This window comes from Bombus huntii, chromosome 7, assembly GCF_024542735.1.
Source record: "Bombus huntii isolate Logan2020A chromosome 7, iyBomHunt1.1, whole genome shotgun sequence".
Taxonomy (NCBI): domain Eukaryota; kingdom Metazoa; phylum Arthropoda; class Insecta; order Hymenoptera; family Apidae; genus Bombus; species Bombus huntii.
In genome coordinates this window covers 1,262,776-1,290,225 of record NC_066244.1, presented here as the reverse complement: position 1 = coordinate 1,290,225, position 27,450 = coordinate 1,262,776, and the positions used below count along the sequence as shown (strand labels likewise).

At 33.6% G+C, this 27,450-nt stretch overlaps 4 protein-coding genes and 1 pseudogene across 5 annotated transcripts; 2 read left to right on the top strand and 3 right to left on the bottom strand.

Annotated features, from left to right (window-relative positions):
* The first annotated feature begins 929 nt into the window (after nt 1-929).
* On the top strand, nt 930-6,886 carry LOC126867240 (leucine--tRNA ligase, cytoplasmic). 2 transcript variants are annotated; one of them, XM_050621483.1, is made up of 16 exons: nt 930-1,092; nt 1,804-2,016; nt 2,095-2,301; nt 2,370-2,531; nt 2,608-2,852; nt 2,917-3,142; nt 3,222-3,440; nt 3,520-3,973; nt 4,050-4,188; nt 4,315-4,585; nt 4,652-4,899; nt 4,973-5,207; nt 5,327-5,584; nt 5,850-6,065; nt 6,128-6,356; nt 6,423-6,886. In XM_050621483.1, the coding sequence occupies exons 1-16, from the start codon at nt 1,030-1,032 to the stop codon at nt 6,638-6,640; spliced, it is 3,603 nt and encodes a 1,200-aa protein (XP_050477440.1). In that variant the 5' UTR covers nt 930-1,029; the 3' UTR covers nt 6,641-6,886. The 2 variants fall into 2 exon arrangements, with proteins under 2 accessions (XP_050477440.1, XP_050477442.1); XM_050621485.1 differs by lacking the exon at nt 930-1,092 and having other exon boundaries at nt 1,868-2,016; nt 2,123-2,301.
* Nucleotides 6,887-7,155: 269 nt separating this feature from the next.
* Nucleotides 7,156-9,144, bottom strand: LOC126867257 (homocysteine S-methyltransferase-like). The gene has a single exon (XM_050621530.1). It carries the CDS (start codon nt 8,182-8,184, stop codon nt 7,225-7,227), a length of 960 nt encoding a protein of 319 aa, XP_050477487.1. The 5' UTR covers nt 8,185-9,144; the 3' UTR covers nt 7,156-7,224.
* Nucleotides 9,145-9,285: 141 nt separating this feature from the next.
* LOC126867255 (homocysteine S-methyltransferase-like) lies at nt 9,286-10,836 on the bottom strand. The gene is made up of 2 exons (XM_050621524.1): nt 10,559-10,836; nt 9,286-10,476 (listed from the first exon to the last, which is right to left on the bottom strand). The coding sequence occupies exon 2, from the start codon at nt 10,393-10,395 to the stop codon at nt 9,430-9,432; it is 966 nt and encodes a 321-aa protein (XP_050477481.1). The 5' UTR covers nt 10,396-10,476; nt 10,559-10,836; the 3' UTR covers nt 9,286-9,429.
* Nucleotides 10,837-11,998: 1,162 nt separating this feature from the next.
* Nucleotides 11,999-13,052, top strand: LOC126868113 (uncharacterized; annotated as a pseudogene).
* A 28-nt stretch (nt 13,053-13,080) lies between these two features.
* Nucleotides 13,081-15,799, bottom strand: LOC126867261 (proteasome maturation protein). Its single transcript, XM_050621537.1, has 5 exons — nt 15,633-15,799; nt 15,288-15,385; nt 15,146-15,206; nt 13,862-14,037; nt 13,081-13,249 (listed from the first exon to the last, which is right to left on the bottom strand). The coding sequence occupies exons 1-5, from the start codon at nt 15,633-15,635 to the stop codon at nt 13,162-13,164; spliced, it is 426 nt and encodes a 141-aa protein (XP_050477494.1). The 5' UTR covers nt 15,636-15,799; the 3' UTR covers nt 13,081-13,161.
* Nucleotides 15,800-27,450: the final 11,651 nt, after the last annotated feature.

Here is a 27,450-nt window from a genome sequence, read left to right as displayed (position 1 = left end):
ATCATATCACAATCCTTGTATTTTATTGAATTATCATTATCCTTATATATATATATATATATATATATATATATATATATATATATATATATACGTATATATGTATATATATATATATACATTTCTCATTATCGTTTCCATCGCTATACTGATTCCTCCCTCGCTTTTCGTCTTTACTTCTTTCGTTGCTATTCCATTTCTCTGATAATACTTTTTCCTTTCTTCTTCCCATTTTGCCTTCTTATCTTGTCATTTTTCTATCTCCTTCAAAACATTCTTTTAGGATTTCATTGTCAGACTCCCATTTTATTTTTTCTTCGAACATCACCGCTCTCCTTTATGTCTCTACTCTCAGTTTCATTCTTTTAGTTTCTTCTTTTGCTATATACCTGGGTGTATTCCAATCAAATCCTAAGATCCATTTCAAGTATTTATCTTGTACCGCTTCTATGCTGTTCCATTCTTTCCATTCCCAGATTTCTGTCCCGTATATAGACAATCGAACATTCGTATTTTTTTATTATAATCTCTTTGAATTTCTTTTGATCAATTCCCCAAATCTATTTCATTGCCACCGTTGCCTTTTTGTGATAATACGTAATGAAATACATATTTTAAATTGATAAATAAGTATTTCTTATCACTACTTTAGCTATAAACTAAAAACTTTTTAAATAAAATATATGGATAACTTTAAATATACATGAAAATATTTTTTTCTGATATAGATTTCTTTATATAGTTCAGTAAAATTTGTTTAAAAATTTTACTTTTATGTTTTATCAAGCACTGTATCACTTAATGAAACATTTATCATCTATTCGTTTACCTGTGTAAATTTTTTTTTTATTTGGTAGACTATTTACAATCAATTCTCATTGAGAATTATAAGTAAATTATTTTGGCGCGGTACTGTAACTTGGATTATAAGAGTTTATAGTATGTTTGATTCTAGTCGAATCTAATGTTCTGTGTAAATTGCATCATTTTCTATTGAACCTGTTCAATATCTTGTAAGAACGTTAACGCATGGTATTCAACACTTACGTACTTAAGTCAGATTTTGTTGGAACTTGTAACTTTAACAAAATGGTACGTACTAATACTACTTTTTTGGAAACTATATTCATTCATTATTACTGTACTTAATCAGAATCTGAATAGTAATTGACAATTTAAGATAAATAACCTCTATAGGGATAAAATGTACCAGCTGTAATTAATAAAATTCAATCACTTAGCTTGTATTACTTAAACAGAGAACTATTTTGTTTGATTAATTGCTTTATTTTAAATGTTAATTAAATCTTATTTAATAAATCCATGTTTTAACTTATTTGTATAATTTTTATATTTTAATTTATATATTTACTTATTTATTAAAATTGGTAGTTCTTTTAGTTAAAATTATTTATTAAATTTACATGCTGTATAAAATAAGAATTTATGATACAAACTTTATTTACAATATTTTTAAAAATAATTTATGCATTAAAAATTATCCAAACGAAATAGGTTTTTAACCTTCTCAAACACTAAATTTATTTTTCTAAAAGCTTTCATGGCATTTTTCTAAATTTAAGATTTCATAAAAAAATTTCTCGAGTATTTTGATTATTAATGGCAGCTAATTATTAAATTTTCATATTCATTGTAAATATTCTTAATATTGATTATAATTTCTTATGTGATTGACAATAAAATAAAATTTAATATTTAATATTGGTGTGTCAAATTCAAATTTCAAAGAAACAACATTTCATATATACCAACCTAATATTTATAATTATTTGTTACAAATAGGCAACAGAAAGGAAGGGGACATTTAAAGTAGAATATCTTCAAAAAATTGAGAGAGATGTGCAAACAAAATGGGAAGCTGAGAAAATATTTGAGGCAGATGCACCTTTGGAGCCAAAGACAAATTCTGACGAAAAGTTTCTTGCAACATTTCCTTTTCCTTACATGAATGGAAGACTTCATCTTGGTCACACATTTTCATTATCAAAATGTGAGGTAAGCATTTTATAATAACAAGATAATTTATACAAGTATAAATTAAATAGCAGTTTTAATTTATTGTATAACTTATAGTTTGCGATAAGGTACAACCGTCTTTTAGGGAAGAAAGTCCTTTTTCCATTTGGCTTTCATTGTACTGGTATGCCTATTAAAGCATGTGCTGATAAGTTAAAGAGAGAAATGGAATTATATGGATATCCACCACAATTTCCAAACGAAAAGAGAATTGAGGAAGTTATAGAAGATGTAATAATAAAAGATAAAAGCAAAGGAACAAAAGTAAAGAATCCATTATTAATTCATAAAATATTCGTATATGTTATTTCTTAAATGATTATTACTTTTAGAGTAAAGCAGTTGCAAAAAATGTTACTGCAAAATATCAATGGCAAATTATGCAAACACTTGGCTTAAAAGATGAGGATATCAAGAAATTTGCTGATGCTACATATTGGTTAGACTATTTTCCACCTCTTGCTGTGAAAGATCTAAAATCAATTGGTCTACATGTAAGAAAAAATATATAACTTGATAATAAATATGTAATAATTTTTTAAAAAAGAAACAATGTGAAACTTCTTCTAGGTGGATTGGCGCAGAACATTTATTACAACTGATGCAAATCCATTCTTTGATTCATTTGTGCGTTGGCAATTTCAACATCTAAAAGCTAGAAACAAAATAAAATATGGCAAAAGATATTCGATTTATTCACCAAAAGATGGACAACCTTGTATGGATCACGACAGATCAATTGGAGAAGGTGTAGGACCACAAGAATATACACTAATTAAAATGAAACTACGAGAACCTTATCCTCCAAGTTTAAAGTAGGTATTACAAAAAATTTACAAAATTTGATCTAAATATTGAACATTTCATATATTCCTATAGATCTCTTTCTGGCAAATCAGTTTATTTAGTAGCTGGAACTTTAAGACCAGAAACAATGTATGGTCAAACAAATTGCTGGGTTCATCCAGATATAAATTACATTGCTTATACACTATTGAATGGAGATGTTTATATTTCAACAAAAAGAGCAGCTCGAAATATGGCTTACCAAGATTTCTTTAAAGAGGAGGGGAAGATACAAATTGCATTAGAACTTACTGGAAAAGTAATATTCCTTCTTTACTATTTATAAGGAAAAATCTGCTTATAATGATATCATGTAATAAATAATATAAAATTGATAGGACATATTAGGACTACCACTAGAAGCACCTCTTACATTTAATAAAGTGATTTACACATTACCAATGTTAACTATTAAAGAAAACAAAGGTACTGGAATTGTTACCTCTGTACCTAGCGATTCTCCTGATGATTATGCAGCTTTAACGGATCTAAAAAAGAAACAAGCTCTTAGAGAGAAATATGGTATAACTGATGAAATGGTGCTGCCTTATGATCCTGTAAGTGTAGTGTATTTTTATAATAATAAAGGTATCAAATTATAAGCCAAAATGTAATTAACAAAATTGTATATGATAGATATCTATTCTCGAAATACCCGAATTCGGGAATTTATCTGCGGTATTTTTATACAATAAGCTAAAAATCCAATCTCAAAATGACACAGCTAAACTATTAGAAGCCAAAGAAATGGTATATCTGAAAGGATTTTATGATGGTATATTGCTAGTTGGTCCATATAAAGGAAAAAAAGTTCAAGAAGTTAAAAAGCTAATACAAAAAGAATTGATAAATGAAGGAAAAGCAGTTATATATTATGAACCTGAAAAAACTATAATCTCCCGATCAAATGATGAGTGTGTAGTAGCTTTATGTAACCAATGGTATTTGGATTATGGTGAAGAAACTTGGAGAAACGAAGCAATGGAAGCTTTAAATAATCTCAATACCTTCCATGAAGAAGTGAGGAAGAATTTTATAGCCTGTCTTAATTGGTTACATGAATATGCATGTTCAAGAACTTACGGACTTGGTAAGATTACATACTTGGAAAGGAAAAGACGTTATGTAATTTATCTAGCATATAGTATTATAAGTATAAATTCTAGGTACTAGATTACCATGGGATGAAAGTTGGTTGATAGAATCACTCTCAGACTCAACAATATACATGGCTTATTATACCGTGGCACATTTATTACAAGGAGGGACTTTCAAAGGCGACAAACCAAATACTTACAATATAAAGTAAAATTCCAAATTTCTACTAAAATTATTATTATTATTTGCTTTAACATTGACTTTTAGTTATTTATTAATTAACATTAGCTTTTTTTTATAAAAAGAAATTATGTTTGAATTATATTTTTATAGGGCTAATGAAATGACATCCGAAGTATGGGATTATATATTTTTCAAAGATGTAAAGTTTCCGAAAACAGATATAAAGAAAGAGGCATTAGATCATATGCGACGTGAATTTCATTATTGGTATCCAGTAGATTTACGAGTATCTGGGAAAGATTTAGTACAAAATCATCTAACGTTCTTCATTTATAATCATATTGCAATCTGGCCTAAACAATCTGAGTTATGGCCAAAAGGTATCAGAGCAAATGGTCATCTCCTCTTAAATTCAGCAAAGGTAAGAAATATGATTTTCTTAATACATCTCACAATTACTTGAGAAAATAACAAGTAATTTTCTTAGATGTCTAAATCAGAGGGTAACTTCTTGACACTTACTGAAGCTGTAGAGAAGTTTTCTGCAGATGGTATGCGACTTTGTCTAGCCGATGCTGGCGATTCAGTAGAAGATGCTAATTTCGTAGAAAACATGGCTGATGCTGGAATTCTTAGATTATATAATTTTATTGAATGGGTTAAAGAAGTATTGGATTTAAAAGATACCTATAAACAAAGACAATCATCTACATTTAATGACAAAGTTTTCGAAAGGTACTTATGAAAATATTTATAAAGTCTCATTTTGAAAAATTTATAAAATCTATATTAAGCTCACAATTGTCAGTGAAATGAACCTGAAGATACAAGAAACTGGAGAAAATTATTCGAAAATGTTATACAAAGAAGCACTAAGAACAGGATTCTTTGAATTACAAGCAGCAAGAGATAAATATTTACAATTGAGTTCTCTAGATGGCATTAGTTGGACATTAATTATGAAATTCATAGAACTTCAAATTATTCTCTTGTCTCCAATTTGTCCACATGTAGCAGAACATGTGTGGTCTCTAATTGGTAAAGTAAGTTTTTTCTACTTAATGCAACTTCTAAGCAATGACTACAACAAATTTAAATGAAATAAATAAAATTCAATAATGAACTTATTAATGTTAAAAGTAATGAAATATCATTTTTACAGGAAGGTAGTATATTAAATGCCAAATGGCCCCAAGTAGGCGAAATAGATGAAGTTCTTATAAAATCATCACAATATCTTATGGACGCTGCACATTCATTTAGGATTCTCTTAAAAAATTATTTAATGCCAAAGAAAGCAGCTAAGAGAAAAAATGAAACATCAGTTATAGAGAAACCTAATCAAGGTACTATTTGGGTAGCTAAAACGTATCCTCCTTGGCAAAGTACTATTTTATCTACAATGAAAGACTTATATCTTGTAAGTAATATGTAATAGAATATTCGAAATATTTTATTATTATATATAATCCTCGCCTATCGCTTAGGACATATTTCCAATTTAGTATTTTTTCTCTTATTTCCTATGTTTACCAATCGCACTCTCACCCGCTTTAATTATCCTTTTCTAAGTTACTAATCGTTAAGCTCTAATCTACTCATTTGTTCATACCATATGTGAATATTATGAATATAATTAATTTATGTGTTTATACTAAAATATTTTATGCAAAATTATTTTTCAGAAAAATGACAATAAACTACCAGAAAATAAAATTATTGCAACAGAATTGGGAAAACTACAGGAATTAAAAAAACATACGAAACGGATAATGCCATTTGTACAAGTTATGAAAGAGAAAATGCAACTTGTCGGATTAAGTGCATTGAATTTAACGTTAGATTTTGACGAGTTTAAGATTCTCCAAGATAACAAAAAATATCTTCAAAATACATTAGATGTAAGTATTATATTCTTTTTAATATTTCTTATTAGGTTTAATAATTTTCTATTCACATCTAGCTAGAGGATATCATGATAAAGTATACGGATGAAGCTCCAGAAAAAACGAAGGAAGAATGTTGTCCAGGTGCACCTTACATGAATTTTTCTACTAAGCAAGGAGTGTCAGTATGCATCATAAATCCACAGAAGTACAGTGGTTTATTTAGAACGGACATTATAATAGCAGATGGAGACACTATAGAGGATATAATATCACGATTGTTAAAAGAAAACAAAATTATAAAGAGTATGCATAAATCAAATTGATTTGACCTAACCTACATTATTCACTAAATTGTTTATTTTTTTTTAGATCCATCGTCAGTTTCTCTGTATCGCTATAATGATCCTCTCATGGGACCGAGGATAAAGACTAGGACCGGTAATATATTAAAAGGTAAAACTCATATTCCACCCAATTGTGTATTTAATGTTGATATAGAAAACAAAAATGTAAATGTAAATGTAGAAGGAAGTTTATATTATATAGGTAATGAATTGGTCTATATTTTCCAGTCTTTGGAGAATTAATATATAGATATTCACATTACGTATAACTGTTTGTAATAATGTCAATATTGTGAAACGTTCAATATTGAAGTATGTATTTGTTTTGTTTAAATATTTTTTCATACATGAAATGTGAATTTTTTTAATATGATATAAATAATATATAATTTATATTAATAAATTGAATGTATTTTGATAGATAAGGAACTTATACTGTTCTGTAATCAATTTTTTACATGTTTAATAAATAGTTATGGAATCTTTTGACATATTCTTTGTTTGAGCTTTGATTATAAAGAATATTTAAAAACCTTTAAATTTTATTAATTATATTATTAGGCTTGATCATTAAATATATATATATTATATAATTTATAAAATCTTATATAATTTATTTATACATATATATTTTTACATTTAAAAATGAAAATTTCTTAAAATATATCCAATATAAAATGTAATCCATAAATGATTATAGGAGAAATATTTTATATTAATTATAAATATGTATAAAAATATTTTAATAAATCTCCTGCTCATATTCTTAAGGATTTATTTTTATCCTGTAGTGTAAATGTGTAATATATATAATAGAATTTCAACATTTAATTACTTTTCCATTTTTCTACCTCTGCTCGTATTTTCTTCACATCTACAGCATTTGTTCTACAACATCCACCTATGTATCGAACACCTAAATCGAGCCATTCGTGTATAAATTCCTGTAAACAATATCCTTCTCCTTTTTTCACCCAACCCTGTTTTACTGTATACTTTTCACCACTATTAGGATATACTACCAGTGGTATAAAGTCTTGTTTGCAATTTTCATTTATTCCCTTTAATAAAGAAGTTACATTTTGTGGTGCGATACAATTAACTCCAATTGCTAAAATTTGTCCTGGCAAGGCTTCCTTGTAACACCATAGTGCTATATCTTGAAAATGAGAGCCATCTGCTATGCTCTTTCCATCGTAGCTACACGAGAAAGACAACCAAGCTTTACTATTTGGAAACTCTGTCAATAATTTAACCAGTGCTTTTGCTTCTTGCTTGCATGGAATTGTTTCTATAGCTAACATATCAACGCCACTTTCTATTAATTTTTGGATACGTGGTCTGTGCCAATTCATAAGAATTTCTTCTGACACAGTTGAGCAATATTTTCCAGTATATTCTGAAGCATCATGCAAACAAGCTCCATAAGGCCCAACTGATCCAGCAATTAGTGGATTTGCATTTATAACATCTCTTTTATTTTTTATCTCTTCTTTGTATAAATTTATAGCTTTCTTAGCATAATCTACAGCTTTAGAAAACAAATTAAGACCTTCCTCTTCTGAAAGGTTCATATACTTTGAAAAACCATCAACAGATGTTTGATAAGTGTTTGTCTGAATTATGTCTGCTCCAGCTTTTAAAAAATCCAAATGCGTAGAAATAACTGCATTAGGATTCGTAACAAGAAATCGTGCAGTCCATAAAGGATCACCATCTATTATATCACCAACATGAGTTGCTAATTGTGTAGAAAATCCACCATCTAACACCTTCACTTCTTGCATGATTCTCTTTTAAAATTGCTATCAAATATTTTTAATATCAAGGATATCTCTTCACGAGTAAAAATATAAAATTATTTTTCAGTTTTAAACATTTTAAATATAACTATAATTTTGTGTAATAGTAATGCGATTGTAACATCGAGAAAACCAACTTTTATTATTTCACGCACGTCTTGGCCGTTTAGATGTGTTTGCGAATCTGAGGCAATAATTTCTACAATTGGCTTTATGAAATATACTTATTCCAAAGTCCATAACGAATCAGTGAGATAAATATTAACATGAACAAAAGCTTAAATATAATTGTTCCAAAAACCGTTAATTTTCTTCTTGTACCTACACTGTACAATTTTTACATTAAGATCATATTTAGTCACGTGTTTACGTATGTTACGATAAACTACGTGTGATGATATCTATCATATGTATGCCTAACACTTTTAAATTTAGCAAATTACATTAATGCGATAAGCGTTAACTGATAATCAACATTAATTGATATTTTTTGTTACAGAAATTGGAAGTTGTTTTTTTATTATCATTACTAATAGTGCTGAATTTAAGTTTTTATAGTGTTTTCATATTATTGTAATGCAGTACACAACAAATAAACAAGATTAATACACAGTTTGTTTTATGACAAAAAAAATATAACAATATATATGTATGTGCAATGAATATATGAAAAATATATATATATTTTCCTCCCTTAGCAGCAAATAATATTAACTGAAAATTATTAATCGTAATATATATACAGGGTGGTTGGTAACTGGTGGTACAAGCGGAAAGGGGGTGATTCTACGCGAAAAAAGAAGTCGAAAATATAGAATAAAAATTTTTCGTTTGAGGCTTTGTTTTCGAGAAAATCGACTTTGAATTTTCGCTCGGTACGCGTGCGGTACGTTATAACGGATCTCACTGTAGATCGTTGTCTCGATGGAAAAATTAAAAAAGAAAATTAAAAAAAAAGTTTATTCTATATCTTCGACTTCTTTTTTCGCGTAGAATCACCCCCTTTCCGCTTGTATTACCAACCATCCTGTATATATAGATGTTATTAATTTTGATATATTTTGTTAAGATATATTAGTCAAAATATAAGATTATATAGAAACATACATATATTTTCTAAATATTTAATATATAGGTCACAAAACTTTACTTAAAATAAATAAGAAAAAAATAATTGATTTAACATAATGACGTATTTAAAATAATTGATTAAATAAAACAGTTAATCCATTATGACTCCCTTTTCCTCTTGAAATTGTTTACTTCTTTTCTAATTGATTTTATATCTTCTGCATACATTCTGCAACAACCTCCAAGATAACGTATTCCAAGTTCTAGCCATTCAGGAATAAAATTTTCAAATGAAGCAGAATTTCCATTTTTTATCCAGCCTTCACTTTGTAAATAGATTTCACCGCTATTAGGATATGCGATTAATGGTATAAACTCATTTGCTGGCCCTGTATTGATATTTTTTAGTAAAGGAGTTATGTTTTCTGGAGCAATGCAATTTACACCAATGGCAACTATTTGTCCTGGTAATGCCGTTTTATAGCAACGTAAAGCAATTTCTTGGAAATTACTCCCATCTACTATGTTTTGACTGTCTTTTTTGCAAGAAAATGAAAGCCATGCCTTAATGTTTGGATATTCTCTTAAAAGTTCAATTAATGCTTCTGCTTCCTGATAGCAAGGTATAGTTTCTAGTGCTAATAAATTTATATCAGCATCTACAAGAGCATTTATACGTGATTTGTGCCATTCAATGATGGTATCACGAGGTGTTGTTTTACCATAAGTTCCATTATATTCAGAACCATCGTGTAGGCTAGCTCCATAAGGTCCACAGGAGCCAGCAATGATAGGATTCTTATTTTCAATATCATTGTTGTCTATAATTTCTTTAATATAATCATTCACTGCATTTTTAGCAAGATTTGCAGCTTTGTGTAATAATTTTATACCTTCCTCTTCAGTTACAGATAAATATTTCATTAAATCAGGAACTGAAGCTTGATATGTACTTGTTTCAATAATATCTGCACCTGCTCGTAGAAAATCCAAATGCGTAGCATAAACTGCATCAGGATTTGTCGCTAAAAATCTTGATGTCCACAGAGGATCGCCATCAATTTTTGCACCAATATGAGTGGATAATTGTGAACTAAATCCACCGTCCAAAATCTTAATATCCATATTTTTCAATATTATATGAAATTATGTCTTGTGTAATACGAAGGTTATCATATATTTCTATTAAAAATTTAAATAATGAACCTGATAATGAAATGATGATATTGTGATTAATTTCAAATTAATTTAATATTTAATAGTATTTAATAAAGTAAAAGTATCTTACAATCGGATACGGAGTTGAACTATACTGGCTATTTGATAATTCTGTAATTTAATTGCGATAACCTTTCATGTCTGTCGTAGTGCTGAATATTTATTTTTCTTTGGATAAACTGTGGTTTTATGCCAGGTTATTTAAAACAAAGAGTAAACAAAATCTATTATCACAAAATAACGTTGTAAGGAAATTAATTCTAATTATTACCAAATTTATTACATAACTACATCGAACGCATATAACATGTAACACATATAACAATTTCATCGCGTGTAAAATGATCGATATATGATTTCTTACAAATTTTAAATTTTAAGTAATGATTTGTAATACAAATCAGTTAGTATTCTATGAAAAACATTGTAACTTGAATAATTTGAGTTTTACGTTGGATTACAATATTTAAATATATTGTAAATAAAACACATATTGTCTCAAATATACTCTTGTTTGTAATTAAATCTAGATATTTATAATATTTCGAAAATTATTATGTTTCTAAAATATACATTCGATTAAATATAATACATTTCTAAAGTTCTTATCGTGAATAATTTAAACTATTTGTTTAATATTTTAAATCATAATATTTAAATAAGAGATTTATACATTTAAACACATAATATTTAAAAATCCATTGCTTCAATCAATTCAAAAGATCATTGCTTCAAATACATTTACTCATATTTATTAAAATTTTTATATTTTTCGAATACTATTAAATTTTTAAAACCTACATTCGATTAAATATAATAGATTTTCAAAATCATTATCGTTCTTTAAACTATTGCATTTATATTGTATTTAGACATTCAGGTGTAATTAAGTAAATTTTGAATATTTTATAGTATATAAGAGAATAATTAATATTATTTAAAAACTATATTTAAATGCGTTTATGTATTTATATAACGAATTATGCCATATTTATTTTATTTAATACATATGTAAATCTCTCTTTATCTGTAACCTTGAATTTGATTTGCCAATAATGGAACATAGTTGAGCGTTAATAGTTCGATAACATATCGAAGATTATTTTATATTTTTAACGAAACGTAATTTACATTTATAGTTGGAAATTGTTATTGTTGTTAATGTTACTGATATATAAATTGTCAGAAATAAATATTTATACCCTGAAAAATAATCGTGATTTATTTAAAAAATTTTGTTTCAAGTGCGTGAAATTAATTACTGATAATCTTTTGAACTTCGTGCATGCTTCTCTCCAATGAAGTTTGAAGAAGTTTATATCTCAAGAAAGAAACAGAACGGTATCAGTGGTAAGTATCCTCACTATAAAACTTATCATTTTTCAATTATTTTATTGCATATATATAGTTAGAATTATACAATTTTTATTAAAAAATATAAATTTGAAAGAAAATAACAATGTTTTAAATGTTAATATATTTCTAGTTGTACATATATTATTTATTATGAATGGTGAAACTTCAGTTAAGTTTTAATGCATGTAAACTTTTAAATTATACAGTTTGTGTATTAGATATGTGGGATTTTAAGTGACTCAGGGCCGCCAAGTAGTCCGATAGGGGAACCGGACTGCCTGGCACGGCGGCTCCGGCGATAAGGCGCGGTGTGACATGACCGCACACCCCTCCATTAGGGAGGTATTGTGCGGGGGGGGGGGGGGGGCGGAGAGGCTGGTGTTTGTGTGGATTTCGTTCACATTAAAAAAAAAAGAAAAAAAGATGGGATTTTAAATATATCAGAAGTAAATGCTTTGACTTCTAAACAATTTGAATGGCTTTTTAGAAATGTTATTGAACATTACCCAGATATTGCACAATATGTAGCACATATGAGATCATTTGCATCAGTTAAAAATACTAAAAGATATTTTTATGGATATTTAGATAATTTGGATACTTCTGGTAAAGACAATGTATAATAATAATTATTATTATGTAATTTTAATTTCATAATTTTATGATATGAACTTTTGTGTATGTAATAAAATAAATATTATTTGGTGATTAATATATTGCATATGCAAGTATTTATGTCATTTATTTTTAAAAAAGGAAAATGTATTGCTTAGACATCCAGCTTTAATACAGCTTTAATAATTTTTTACTGCAGAATCACATTCTGAACAATCATAAACAAAATCCTGAATTCGAATCTATGTGAAAGCAAGAAAAACAATTATTAGATACAATAATTTGTGAGTAAATTAAAAAAAATTATAGTTTAATCATATAATTTATTGCGAATAAAGGATTATGAAATGTAGCGTTATATGTGTATTTACTATTTCAGATACAAGAAAAAGTTTCATATTCCTTTTGCAATACATATGCAAGAAAATAAAGTGTAAACAATTCTTACATCAATTCAAACGCGTTTGCAAGATACGAAAGATAACGAATTACGTGTTGGAATTCAAGAAGTTAAGAAAATATGTAATAGCAGGATAAATCATCTCATATGGTTAGATATATATGTAATGAAATTTAATTTTTCACTTAAATAAATCTAGCTATTTAAAATAAATTACCTAATTATAAGAACCAAACATTTATTGTTACTTAAGATATTCAATAATACAAAGCCAAACTCATTAGAAATAGAAATATCCGTGTTTATAATATTCCAAGACTTTTTTCAACAACAGCATGTGGTTGCCCCATTTGTTCTTTAAATTCAGGTATGTTTAATATGTCTTCAAACCTAAATGTATAAAAAGTTATTAAAATCTTAATATTTATATTAATCAACGTTTCAGAAATTATAAACTAATGTCCTGAGGATACATGTATAATTATAAATAGATTGGGAATATTTATGCAAATACATATTTTTATGAATATAATGAAGGGGAACCTAAATACAAAATTGTTTTACTTACTAAAAATTCCAATGAGTGTTCTACTCTTTTTATTCTACCTTATATGCATTCTGTTTATTTTTATAGCTTTAAATTTCACATAAATGCATAAATTTATACAATCTAATTATATTAGATATAGAAATTAATTCAATGTCTCTTTTGTATAAGGCTATCAGATATTTATGATTTAGCATTTATTTATCTTTGTTACTTTTGGATCAATTTTAGTTTATTTAATTAAGTTGCACGAGTTCTTATTACATTTGAGTATTACTATTATGTTACTTGTTTTGTCAATTCATGGTTAAAATTGATAGTTTAAAATCCAAAAATAGAGGAAAATGTTGGGTTTCAAACAGATCTGTAGTTGGCTCAATGTAAAGGTATCAAATTAATTTCTCTACCTAATAAATTATTTAATTTAGATAGATGATATATATTAATTAATTTACCCTATTTCTTCATCCTTTCCAAGTAACACATCTTTCATCATGTGTGATGATGGAAGAAATGGAAGTCTTCCAATTTTTTCAGTAGCTTTTAATTCCATTGCTAGACGCATTGGAGCATGTAATCCTTGTGTGTTTCTTAATAACACCATGTTCATGCGAGTACGATTTTTCTCATACTAAAAAATATACACATATATAATATATATTACAAATTTTTGTACAAATAATTGAAAATCACAAGAGAAGACAATAAGTCACAATTCTCATTCTTTACAGAGAAACAATTTAAAATGGAGTATCTTGTCAATTATTCTTATATTATAAAAATTATTCTTTTATTTAATTTTGAAATTATATATATATTTAGAAAAATATATTTCTTTCCCACTTTCTATAATTTTAAAAATATTGTTTACCACAATATAAAAATATTATTTGTTTTAACACTTAGCCAACAAGATAGGGAGTTCTCCCCTCAGTGAAATACATCGCTGCATGATCGAACAGGAGATCTTTTTTGAATTTAGTAACGTGTTTCCCCCTCCTTTTTTTTGTTATTATCAGCTATTGTTTACCTGGAACTATTCTCAATTAATTGCGCCACTTTTTCCGCTTATATAAAGTACAGTACATAATAAAATACACCAATTTAATGGTGTTAAAAATAATTAGAAAGGTATACTATCAGTTATGACTAAATAAAGTTATAATTGAACGATACCACGCTGTAAAAAAATATTAAAATACATTATGAATTTTTAATTTCACGTTTAAGTTATGTTATTTATCTTTAGTCATTTTTGTTTTTAATTTTACTTATATTTTTTTATACTTTTAATATGTATTTTTAATTTGATGTTTTGTATAAACAATATGTAAAATCGTTAAACAAAATCATTACCGCAGAATATAATTGACCACTTAAATAATTTTTAGACTTCTTTGTTTTTTAAGTAGTGAACATTAGTCCTCAATACTTGGAAAAATATGCAGTGGACAGTGTATAGGTTGGCTTGTCTATTACATTGAGAAACGTATGGTTCACTGTGGCGCGTGCAGTTGGCTAAGTATTAATAGTTATATTTTTAGCTTCTAAGAAACATCATTGACTATATCTTTGGATCTAACAAACTCTTCCCATTTTTAACAATGTATTTTATTAATTTATTTTAAAATATCCCTTTCTAGTCATAAAGTGACAATGAAATAAAAAAATTAACAGTTCTGTTCTTTCTCTATGATTTTCAATTGTTACTCCAATAAATAAAATTATTTTTTTTTTACACTTCTCTCAGATGCTTCCAATGGATGTGCATAACCTATGTGCTGCCTAGATGCTGTTAATCTAACAAGAAATAATAATATGATTGATATTAAATGTTAGAAATTCAACTGTTAATAAAATTGTGTAATAATTTAGTCGTACCCTGAAACCATTGGATTAGGTATACCATAATTGTCATCATGAACGTTGAACTGATCGTTTACAGTAGGTTTTGGAACAAGTGGTGGCAAACCAAAACTCTGAAACATATTATTTTAATATTATTATATTGAATCAAGCAATGAAAATTTGTACTTTCTTCATTAGTTCAAACTCGTTTCATAATGAGGTAAAGTTGTAAAAGATATTTACAAATATCTTTCATAACAACATTACCTTACAATATTACCTCATTATGAAACAAATGTTTTTCGAAAATATATATTTAAAATATTATAAATTGTATCTAATGTGTATAAAATAATTAATGTTTGTATTATTTCTTACCATTATTACTTAGTTATATGAAATTCAAGCCTTTATGGAAACCAAAAGTCACGCTAGATGAATTCACAGCATAATATGTATATATTCATTGGGTTCATAAACTCATTGAAATGTGCCTTGACGTTTCACATGTACAAGCAGTGCAAGTCAGTGGTAACATCATAAATAATATATGATATAGAGTTCATATCGAATAACGTTTTTCGGTGTACAAACTGTATTATCGATAATGCTCAATTTATGTTTTGAATTTCTTACATAGTTCTGTCAGAGAGGAAGTGACAAGAGGAGTACTCACATTTACGGTTCTGGTTGTTCCCGGATTAGTGCTGCTTCCAATGGGCAAGTACTGAAGTTGTTTCGCGCTAAAACCTATGTAGCTCCATCATAAACGAGGTATTACTCGTTGTGACTCTATGCTACAAGAGTCTATTTTATTGTATAGTTCGGTCGAAAAGTTCATACCTTTTTATCTGAGATAAACACAACTATAAGAATAACAAAATCGCGGAATAATTAAACGAAGTTCCTTCAGTGGATAATGGATTAGTGGAATGTTAATGGATGCAATGATTTTGATATATTCTCTATGCATAATAATCTTGTAGATTTAATATTAAATTTATTTTCCTTTCGATAATGTTTTTGTTATAATAAAATTTAAATTTCATTTTAATAGCAATTTTAGTAGTTGATAAGCTGCGAATAATATTTCTAACGTGATGTTTCTGTTTTGCCATACGTAATGTATTCGTTTACAAAAACAATAAAAATGGACGAAAAAATTAACTGCAGATCAGATTTGACGTCATGACTAATTTGTAATCCACGATTTTTATTTTTTCTTAGTAAAACTTATTAATTCTTTAATTTTCAATCTATAGTTGAAATTATCAAGATTATACTTATTAAGATTGATAAGTTAACAAGAGGTGTTTAATAAATAGCTGATGAGCAATACCTCTCCTTCTGAGCTAGCCAGCGACTGCTGTTTGTTTACATACTTAGCATTAAAGATAATAACATGTAATGGCGCAAGAAAAAAAGAAAAAGAGAGAAAGGACAAAGTGTTAGTGTGCTACAGGTGTATATCGTGTTCGTGTCTATTTGTATCGCCCATTAAACAAGTGTAAGGTTTGGGCCTTAGGGCTAGATCTTCAGCCTATATCCTAACAGTTAAGAGGCAGCTGGATATTGCACAGCAACAAGTACAACCAAGGAAGATTCATAAGCACAATGTCAGCACAACATAACCAAATTTTATAACAATATCATATTTGGTCTCATTTCAATCGGAGAAGTCTCACCAATATGTTAATGAATTTTTTATTAACAAAAGATAAAAAATAAAAAAATTTCATTGTTACATTAGCATTGTCTCTATGTAGGAAGGCGATATAGGTCTTGAAAGAAAAGCCGCTGTTGCGTCACATTACTCGTGACACTGTTCATGTACTCATGACGAGTTCAAAGCGGAACCACCCCAGTGGTGAGGATAAAGCAGATAGACAGTTATTAATAGATCCTTAAAAACAGTTATAGACAAAATATCATTTGAATGTTGGTTTTTAAAATGTTTTTGTCCATAGCACTTACATACTAATTAGTTAAGTCTAAGTATATTAAATTTTGTATCATTTAGTAGTGCATACTTTCATACGACTGTGAGCTCGTTGCGACCCACTTGCAGAAAAAAAATTTGCTGATTGAAATTATGTATGTATTTGTAAGAAAACACGATACGCTATGGAGCGGTAGCCTGAATTTCATCATTTCCGATTCTTCATTCTTTCACTGGCCAGCCGAGGGTGGCAAGGATCAGGCGATCGTCCTGGATGTTCAAACTTCACATTTTCTTACAGAAAATCGTAGGAAACTGCGATTTTCATCATTTTAAACCGTTTCATATCTATGAAACTGCGACGCAATGCAAAACAAACAGACGAGTTCAAATAATTTTGTCGGATAATTGCTTAACTACTCGGTGTATATTGGGTAGAAAATATAGTGCATATAAAGTGCAGAACGATGTTCTTCGAACAACCGCCAATAATGACAAATAAACAATCATAACTTATGGACTCTATGCTCTACAAACACGTTGGGTGAGGACATCGAAACGGAAAATACCGTCAGTACGTAATGGAAACTAATTAAACAAACAAGGAAAAAAAGAACAACTACTGATTCGGAAAATGCAAATACGGAAATAAGATTATTTAATGTAAAATATAATCCCAAGTGGCTAGAACACCCGCAATCATCAAACAGATACCAAGTATTGCGAAATTTAAATAATGAGAAGTACAAGGAGCTAATACTTCAGTGGTTAAACACTGGTTCTATTTTCATAGAAGCTCCTAACATTGATCCACTAATAGAAACATTCAGCAAGCTCGTAGGACTTAATCAGGCAGATCTTTGTACTAGCCAATGGATACAAATAAAACACCGGATTTATTGGACATAGCAATTACTAACACAAACTTACATATTAAAGCGAAAGAATTGCTCGAGCTCCACTCAAATCTACAATCTTCGAATTAGAACAAGAAGCACCAACAGATGAAAAAAAAAGTGTCCAGGGCGCTGGGTGATTCGACGCCGTGGGACTACTGCCGTCTAGCTGGGGGACCAGCTGGCGTCGCATGGCAGCGCCAGTGACGGGGCGTGTTATTGAAAAGGTTTTTGGAGTTTGATATTTATTGATTCACACAGATTCAGTTTTTACGTTCTGTATTTCACCATCATGTACAGCCATATGAACACACCGCATACACTCAGATAATTAACACGTGGTTGATGCCAAAAGACAAAGGAGTGTCGTTAGAAGTCGTACCAACTTAACATGTAGGAACTAGTGATCATACCAACCTAATATTTCCTCAACGGGGCGCGATGTGGGATGGCCGCACACCGTGTCGTAATCCGCGCGGCGGCGGATAGGGGAGTGGTGTTCATCCTCCCCCACCATCCATCCATGGGGCAGAGATGGAGAAGGGGGCTACTGCCTTCCCCCGCCTGTGGACGTGTAAGCTCCCGCAGGGCTTGCTTATGTAAGTCTATGGGGGCTGGCAAACCCACGTTTCCGCAGCCAGGGACAACCGTCGGGACAAGCGTCCCGCTTACGTGAGTCCTCTATGTACACCGCAGGGAAGGTCGCCGGGAGTATAAGGCGTTTAAGTACGGTTACACTCTTTCTACGTGGCCTTGGGTAGTAGCGCACCCACGATTCTGATGCCAAGGATGGGACCGTTGGGATAAGTTCCCGGGCACTTTGTACCTTGAGGCCCCCGCTTACGTGAGTCCCATCTGGAACTGCCGAGCACGGTTAGCAAGTCACCGGCCGGCAGTGACGTGGCCGTACATTCACACGATAGTCCCACCAATGACTTAAGATGGTACCACGGGGGTCGAGTGTAAGCCCGGAGGAAGTAGCGACCCTCTGCTCGACCAATTATGGGTTTGGACTCGTGGTGGCAGTTGATGGCCAAGATGCTGGCAAGAGGGCCGATTTAAGGGGTATTGGCTCGCTCCGAATGGCCTTCGGCGGGTAAGCAGTGTCCCACCTGCTCCGGAACCATCCTGGAGAGATGGAAGGGTTTAGAATGTGCCCCGTTCGACCTGAGACGAGCGACAGCCCCTGCAGGCTTAGCTAATCGAGGTAGTAAGGCACTGGGTGCCTTGCGCGCTGGTTGGGCGTAACCCCAACTGTATAGCGATAAAACTACGCTCTGGAAAGAACCCGAAACCAAAGATGAGAATACTTGTGGACGTGTAAGCGCTGGGACCCCATGATGGATGCTTTCGCAGTTCTAGGGCCCCCTCTATATGCACACGGGACGGCTATTGTGGAGATTTTAGCCGGTAAGAATCCGACATTAACCTGCGTCCTCCACCCAGAGAACGCGAGGCGCCTATGAAGGTTTCCTCCATAAAAAGAAAGAGAAGAAAAAGGTGAATAAAAAGTACTAACAAATAACACAACGGATTGGGCAACCTATAAAGAAATGATAGTCAATAACCTGAATTGTAATATACCTCTAAAAAATAAACAAGATATTGAAATTGCAGCGGAAACATTAACTACCACATTACAATCAGTAGCCTACAGCAGGAAAAAAGATTTTTTTTTCTTTATTTACAAGTACATTTATTTACATTACAATCAATTCTCGCATTGAGAATTTTGAGTGAGTTTCTCTGGCGTGGCGCAGTTTATTGGCATAAGTTTATTTAAAGCTGAATCTAGTATGTCCTTCATTGCCTGACTGTCAAGGCCCAAGTACCATTATACAGACTCTCAATAAACCTAAGGCCCCACCATAAACTGAATCTTATTAGTTTGCAGGAACCTTCAATCCTGCAAGTTTTTTCGATTTATAGCTGGTACTTAAAACATTCCTTAGGTTTATTGCATGTTCTTACAAATTACGGAGAAAGCGGGTAGTTACCTAACGGAAAAGGTGGATATTTGTCTAACGGAAAAGCCGGTTTTTCCCATGAACAAGGTCACCCTCAAGCCACGTCGGTAGAAGGCTTCCTCCTCCAATTTTCATCTATTAACGTTGGCTATAATCAATGGGCATCGCGGATCGTTACCCCCACTTTCTATCGAAAAGTGTGAACAACGAATCCACGTCCTCAGTTCAAAAGACACACCCACACCGAGTTTTCCACCGTAATCACATAAGAATGAATTTCACTTCTTCTACGACATCAGGAGGGTCAACTCAACTTCTACTACACTAGACTTGTTCCACAGTAACATTTAACAGGCAAATCTCATCAGTCAGTCTACTTCAACTCGAGTCAAAGAACAAGTATTGTCATCTTCGGTAACGGGTGCTTTCCTGAGCGCAAATTTATCGTTATACAGTACCCGGACAGCCCTAGGGACATAGCGCTTAGGGTTACGCCCAAACAGCATACAAGGCACCCAGTACCTTGCTACCTGGATTAGTTAAGCCTGGCAGGGACTGTCACTCGTCTCAGTGCCCTTCTAGGTCCTACCGTCTCTCCAGGACGGTTCCGGAGTAGGTGGGACGCTGCTCATCCGCCGAAGGCCATTCGGGGGAGCCAATATCCCTTAAATCGGCCCTTTCGCCAACATTTTGGCCATCAACCACTGCCACCACAAGTCCAAACCCATAATTGGCCAAGCTGAGGGGTCGCTACTTCTTCCGGGCTTTTACTCGACCCCCGTGGTATCAACATTAGTCGTTGGTGGGACTATCGTGTGAATATACGGCCACGTCACTGCCGGGCGGCGACCTGCCAATCGTGCTCGGCAGTTTCTGATGGGACTCACGTAAGCGGGGGCCTCAAAGTAGAAAGTACCCGGGAACTTATCCCGACGGTCCCATCCTTGGCTTCAGGGGTGCGCTTACTATCCAAAGCCACGTAGAGAGAGTGTAACCGTACTTAAACGCCTTACACTCCCGGCGACCTTCCCTGCGGTGTACATAGAGGACTCACGTAAGCGGGACGCTTGTACCGACGGTCCTCCTTGGCTTCGGGAACGTGGATTTGCCAGCCCTCATAGACTCAATAAACAAGTCCTCCCTGCTGGACGAGTTTTGACTCCTTTGGGACAGTGCAAGGAATAGCAAGAGCCTGAAGTCAGGCAGAATCTACAAGTCGAAGACAGTCAATCGACAGAAGTACATCATCATAGTCGCCAACACGAAAGGAGTCTCAGGTCGTACTCATTCGGAGTTGTCATTTCAAATACGCAATCTTGTATCACACTGAAGTTGTTGGATCAGTCAAAATATATAATAACATGTTAATAGCAGCGTTATATTCAATCAACTACCCTTATTATCCCACAAGAAATAAGAATCGAATGATTCGTGACGTCGATCAGCCAAATCGTAATGGGAATTTGCGACTCCCATTGGCGCGTTTCTTCGAGATCGCGTCTCCCTGTGAACGTCCGAAAGTACATAGTGCTTAGGTCTAAAGGATAGTGTTTTCTTAGCCTGCGAATCTGGTCCGACGTATTAAGTAATTTAGTAACTAGGGGGTTTCGATGGTTGCTAACTCTTATGATACATCTATTACTATATTTTGTTATTTCTTCTTTGACTGTGGGTATCTTGAGATCGCGATGTATTGCTTCGTTGGTAACATACCAGGATGCATCTATTATAGATCTTAGAGTTTTCGATTGGAATCGTTGAAGTATTTCAATGTTGGAATTACTTGCTGTTCCCCATAGTTGAATTCCGGCCGCTTCACCGCTGACAGAACGGGCCGCGACTAGAAGGGGAGATGGCGTTAGGGGCAATGCCCCCCCCCCCTAGCTCCAAATTTAAGTTAAGCGAACTTTTAGGATCGGCTCTAACAAGAGGACGCGGGAGGGGGTGCAACGATCGAGGTCCCCGGAGCACTTCTGACACACCCGTAGGAAGGTCATCGTGGAGTTTTAGTCGGTAAGAGTCCGACATTACTCTACTGTTACCAATTATTAGGAGCGACAGCAGAATGTCCATGAAGATTTCTCCACGTAAAAACAAAAAAAAAAAAGGTAGGACTTTAGGATGGACTAGTAGGTGTGTGGTAGGATTTTCTTTAGTTTGAACAAAAGCCCTTTATGCCACAGTTTGTCGAATGCCTGTTGAATGTCTAGGAATACCGCAGAGCAATATTTTTTCTTTTCTAAGTTTTGATACGATGGATTTGCCCTATCGTAGAATATTGCTTCCGAAAACTGAATTGATGATCTGGCAGTGTTTTCAAATCCTCTAAGAGTGGAAGGAGTCAATTCGGTAGCATCTTCTCGAATAGTTTTGACAAAGTAGGTAGAAGACTAATTGGGTGATAGGAGCTAGTTTCGTGCATTGGTTTTCCGGGTTTAGGGATGAGAGTAATCAGTGATATTTTCCAGGACTTAGGATAGTATTCAAGGCGAAGAATTGCATTAAAAATTGATGTGCTGAGTGCAATCCATTTTATGGGAAGTTCCTTAATTGCTTTATTACATATTTGGATATGCCCCGATGCTTCCCTGGGATTTAGGCGACGGATTAATTCTGTAACTTCTAGAGAGGGTTCAATAGGTGGAGACATTTGGAAGGGAGAGTGCAGGTATTCAGTAATGTCCGCTGCAGCTTTGGAGGAATGGGGTTTAAATACTTTAGACAAGTATTTAGCAAACAGGTTGGCTTTATCTATAGGGCTACGCGCTCATCCACCTTGCGGACAGCGAATTGGTGAGATTATTTGCGGGGGACGCGTGAGTTTCCTGGAAGCCTTCCATAGTGAGTAGTTGGAGTCAGCTGTGGGAGACAGATAGGCGAGATATTTTTGGAAACAGTCATTTTTATAGTTTTTAATGATTTTGGTTAAATTCCTAGTTGCGTTATTTAGCTTGCGTTTGTCGTCAGGTGTTCTATGACTCTGCCATACTATTCTAAGTCTACGTTTTTCTGCGATTTTTTCTAATATGTGATGGGAGTATTCATGTTTATTGATAGAACTCTTAGTAGGTATGGAAGAGCGGATAGCGTTCATTATGCTGGTGTTTAAGTATTCCGTGGCTGTTTCAATATCTTCATTTGTTTTTTGGGAAATTAAGGCTGATGTTGAATGATTAAAGACATCTCTAAAGAGCTGCCAGTTGTTGAGTTGGATATGAATAAAGCCATTAGGTGGATTTTCGATAATTGTTGTGCTAATTGTTGCAATAACGGGGGAATGATTTGAAGAGAGTTCCGCCGAGGAGTTGATTTGGACATATTTTGGCGAAATATTTTTAGTTATAAAGAAGTCAAGTAAATCAGGTATTTTGTTAGTGTCAGTGGACCAGTATGTGGGTTCATATGTGGTGAGGTAGTTGAGTCTGTTGGTGTTTATGCTATTCAAGAGATTTTTGCCTCTTACTGTGATAAGTCTGCTGCCCCATTGGGTATGTTTGGCGTTACAGGCTCCTCCAGCTATGAATCTATTGCCCAGAGCATCAAGGAAGTTATCAAAGTCTTCTTTAGGAATGGAGTGTCTAGGAGGACAATATACTGCTGAGGTGGAAATTGTACCATGACAATCTTCTATCGCTACATTTGTAGTTTGGAGGTAATCTTTCTGGAACGATGGAAGCTCATAATGCTTAATGCTGGTGTTACGCCATGCAGCTTACCATAGGTCATATTCTTAACTCTCGATCGCGGCACTATAATGTCGCAGACGGATCGTCGCGGCTGCCCGTCAAACAAACATTGTAGTGGCAAGCGCATGGTTCATTAAGCAGGGCGACCTCCAGAAACGTCGACTCGTGGCCGTTATTTTACCTCGCGTAAAAGAATGTGGCGTGATCCGAACGTAGTGGGGGTCGCCTTCCAGAAAAAACGGAAAAAATCGAAAGGCGTGCAGAACTTTTCGAGAAGTCGAACCGTCAACACATCTCATATATCGCGCATTACTTATCAAGCAAACGCAGTTACATTTTTTTTTGTTGTTCTCTTTATGTCTTCCTAGTTGATAAGTTGTCAAAATAAACGTTAATTTATTGGTGTTAATTCTGTGGAATTCATTGAACTACCCTTATTATCCTAATCGAAATAAGGGAATCGATCAGTTCGTGGCGTCGATTATTTAATCGTAACGGGAACTTACAACTCTCGTTGACGTGCTATCTCGCGATCGCGTCTCTCCGCGAACGGTCGAAACAGCTGGTTTTGATGATAATTCCGGTGCCGCCGTGGGCCTTTCCACTGGGATGTTGGGATGTTGTATGATAGAAGTTATAACCGTTTATTTTCAGGTAATTTTTGTCGGTGAAGTGAGTTTCAGATATGAGCATCACGTTGATTTGCTGTTGTTTTAAGAAGAGTTTTAGTTCGTATTTGTGTTGAGCTAGACTGTTGGCATTCTAAAGAGCTATGCGTATTGGTTTTATTTTGCGTCGGGGCCTATTAATTTATCCATGATGAGTGTTAATAATAATAGTAAGTTATTAATTTGTTCTGATTGTTACTCGATTAATTTTTCGAGTCTAGAGAAGTTATCCGTGTTTTGTGAACTGGGAACACTATTTTGAGAATGGTCCCTGTAGCTATTCGGATTATTTTGATTTCCTTGTACTGCTTGGGCATAGGAGATTGAAGGAGTTGAGAATTTTTGAAGACTTGGTTAGTTATCTCCTTGACTCTGAGTTTAGGATACTTATATTTGTACAAGGTCTTGTAGGCTGAGCAACCCTTATAGTTCGCAGGATGCTCTCCGTAAGAGAGGATGCACTTCGCAGGGGTTTTTGGAGATTTAGTACACTGATTAGTGGGGTGAATATCTGCACATTTAACGCAGCGGAAATTATGGTTGCAATATTTCTGCGTATGACCGTACCTTTGGCACCTTTTACATTTCATTATCTCTTTTTTTATAAAAGAAGGTTCGAATTTTACTGCTGAGTTCATTAGTCGGTTGATGTTGTAAATTTGTTTATTGTTTGGCTTTTGTTTTAAGTCAATGAAGAATAAGGATAGCGGGTTTTTCGAGATTCTATGCCTTATGTTGTTAATGTTTGTTACTTCATGGCCATGTTTTAGGAGTTCGAACTTCACTTCGTCTAAGTTAGCTGAGTGGTGGATGTTGCGTAGTACCACACGAAAAGGTCTTTCTTGTTTGAGTTTGATATGTGTGGAAGTTTGCGTTCAAGGTTTTTAGTAACTTTGTTAGTTTTCTATAGGAGTCTGGGTTAGTCGGCAGAATTTTTAACTTTAATTATTTATTTTTAGTTTGTAATCCTCTTTGTTGATATCTTTCTCAATGAACTTTATCATTGTTTGAATGTCGATGACATCATCAATAAAGATAAGTGGGGGAGGGGGATTTTTTGTGTATGTCGGTTAGTTAGTGTTGCAGCTACATCCATGGAGTCGTTTGTGGATTCTAATATTGCGAATCTATCGTAAGTGGTTACACAGCTTGTTGACGATTCGTTCTGGCTAGTGTTTGCATTTATTTTAATTGTTTCTAGCTTACGCTTTTTTATTTTGTCGTTTGAAAGGAGCGATATATTGTCCTTTTACCACGGAAGAGGTAAAGCGGCGTAGTTATGGTTTTGCTCAAGAGAGCCTGATCGAGATACTTAGGCCATCTTCGAGCTAGTTAATTCAATTTGTGATTCGGGTCAGAGATTAGGAGCGTTGTATTTTAGAAACACTTGGTTTATGTCTGTTTCGATTCACTTTCGACGTGTTGTATTGTGAACTGCACAGGGTACTAAACACACGTCTGCGCGCTTCGGCACGCAACAACAACCTCACCACAAAGTATAAGAAGAGAACACTAACAACACGGTATCAAAAGCACATCATCGATTTGATTAAAAAAGAGAAAAACTGAGAAAACAATAGCAAAAGACACAGTGGTAATTGTACAATATCAACTCAATAAACTCAATAACAAAATTAGAACTGAAATCCAAAAATCAAACAACAGCAACTTTGTAAATTTCATAAAAAATCTTCACGATATCGAAGGAACAAAGTACTTACTCACTTTGGGAATGTACAAAGATATTAAGAAGATCAATTACTCCCATGTCACCGATACAGAAACAAGATGGAAGTTGGACAAAGTCTATACAAGGTTAGGCGGAAACGATGGTAGTCTACTTACAAATTATATTTACAAATGAGCTGCACATTCTCTTAAATATAGAAAACAATAACCTATTAAGCCACGAAGCTAAGAAACAAAAAAAAAAAAAAAAAAAAGAAAGAAATCACTCCTGTATCAGACGCTTAAAAAACAATAAAAACTTTGATACGACCTAATAACATCAAAAATGCTGAAAGAACTACCAGGAAAGGAAGTGAGATTCCTAACAATCTTAACTAATGCTATCATCAGATTGAATACTTTGCAGGTAGGGCTACAACGCGGCTAGCCAGCCGCTAGTCGGAAGAAGCACTGCCAAAGCGGTAGATGGCCGGGAGGAGGCTATGGATTTAGTACAATAAGTTCTACCGCGTCCTCCAGACAAATTTGGATCGATCGAGGCGGGCGCAAGACCTGCTCTTCCAAACCACCCAGGAGAGCAGAGTCGTCTTGGCGGTAGTGGCCGAGCCATATCTAGTGATCGATTCTCCTATCTGGGTCTCGGACCTGGACCGCTTGGTCGCCATGATTTGGACGTCAACGCCAGGTACGTCCGTCTCCGGTACCCTTCTTGATCGTGACAATGGATTCGTCGCGATGGAGTGGGCTGGCATGGTAGTGGTAGGCGTTTACGTTTCCCCCAACAGCGGCCGGGCCGCTTTCGACAGCTTTTTGGACGGGGTCCGCGACTGCGTGTCTCGATATCTTCCCCGGCAAGTCCTCGTTCTGGGGGATTTTAATGCCCATGCCATGCAGTGGGGAAACTCCAGGACGGACGCCTGCAGCCGAGTGCTGTTAGATTGGGCTGCTGGCTTCGGGCTGCTGCTCGTCAACAGGGGCTCGGCGAGCAACTGTGTAGTGTGGAGGGGATGCTCCGTAATTGATCTTACGTGGGCCACCCCTAGTGCATTCCGACGGTTCTCGGATTGGAGAGTGGACGAGTGGGCCTTACGATCGACAGTCTGTGGACATTCGGGCCGCACTTCGGCCAGAAGTTCGGTCGGAGTCAGAGTTCGTCGGCTGTACGAGGAGATGATTCGATCCCGTGTTCTTTACGGGGCCCCGGTGCGGGCGGAAGATCTGATGGCGAACCGTCGCAGTTTACTCCTGTTGAGGAGGCTGCACACGACGACCGCCATCAGGATCGTTAGAGGATATCGAACCATATCCTATGTGTCGATGTCTGTTCTGGCGGCTTCCCCTCCGTTCGAGC

Excerpts from the sequence above, each read along its gene's own strand:
- LOC126867261 (XM_050621537.1), bottom strand. Across the intron at positions 15,207-15,287 it reads CCTAATCCAATGGTTTCAGG|ATTAACAGCATCTAGGCAGC; the intron begins GTACGACTAAAT and ends ATTTCTTGTTAG. Across the intron at positions 14,038-15,145 it reads TGGAAGCATCTGAGAGAAGT|TATGAGAAAAATCGTACTCG; the intron begins GTAAAAAAAAAA and ends TATATTTTTTAG.
- LOC126867255 (XM_050621524.1), bottom strand. The coding sequence starts at position 10,395 with ATGGATATTAAGATTTTGGACGGTGGATTTAGTTCACAATTATCCACT.
- LOC126867257 (XM_050621530.1), bottom strand. The coding sequence starts at position 8,184 with ATGCAAGAAGTGAAGGTGTTAGATGGTGGATTTTCTACACAATTAGCA.
- LOC126867240 (XM_050621483.1), top strand. The coding sequence starts at position 1,030 with ATGGTATTCAACACTTACGTACTTAAGTCAGATTTTGTTGGAACTTGT. Across the intron at positions 4,900-4,972 it reads AATGACAAAGTTTTCGAAAG|TGAAATGAACCTGAAGATAC; the intron begins GTACTTATGAAA and ends CACAATTGTCAG. Across the intron at positions 5,585-5,849 it reads CAATGAAAGACTTATATCTT|AAAAATGACAATAAACTACC; the intron begins GTAAGTAATATG and ends ATTATTTTTCAG.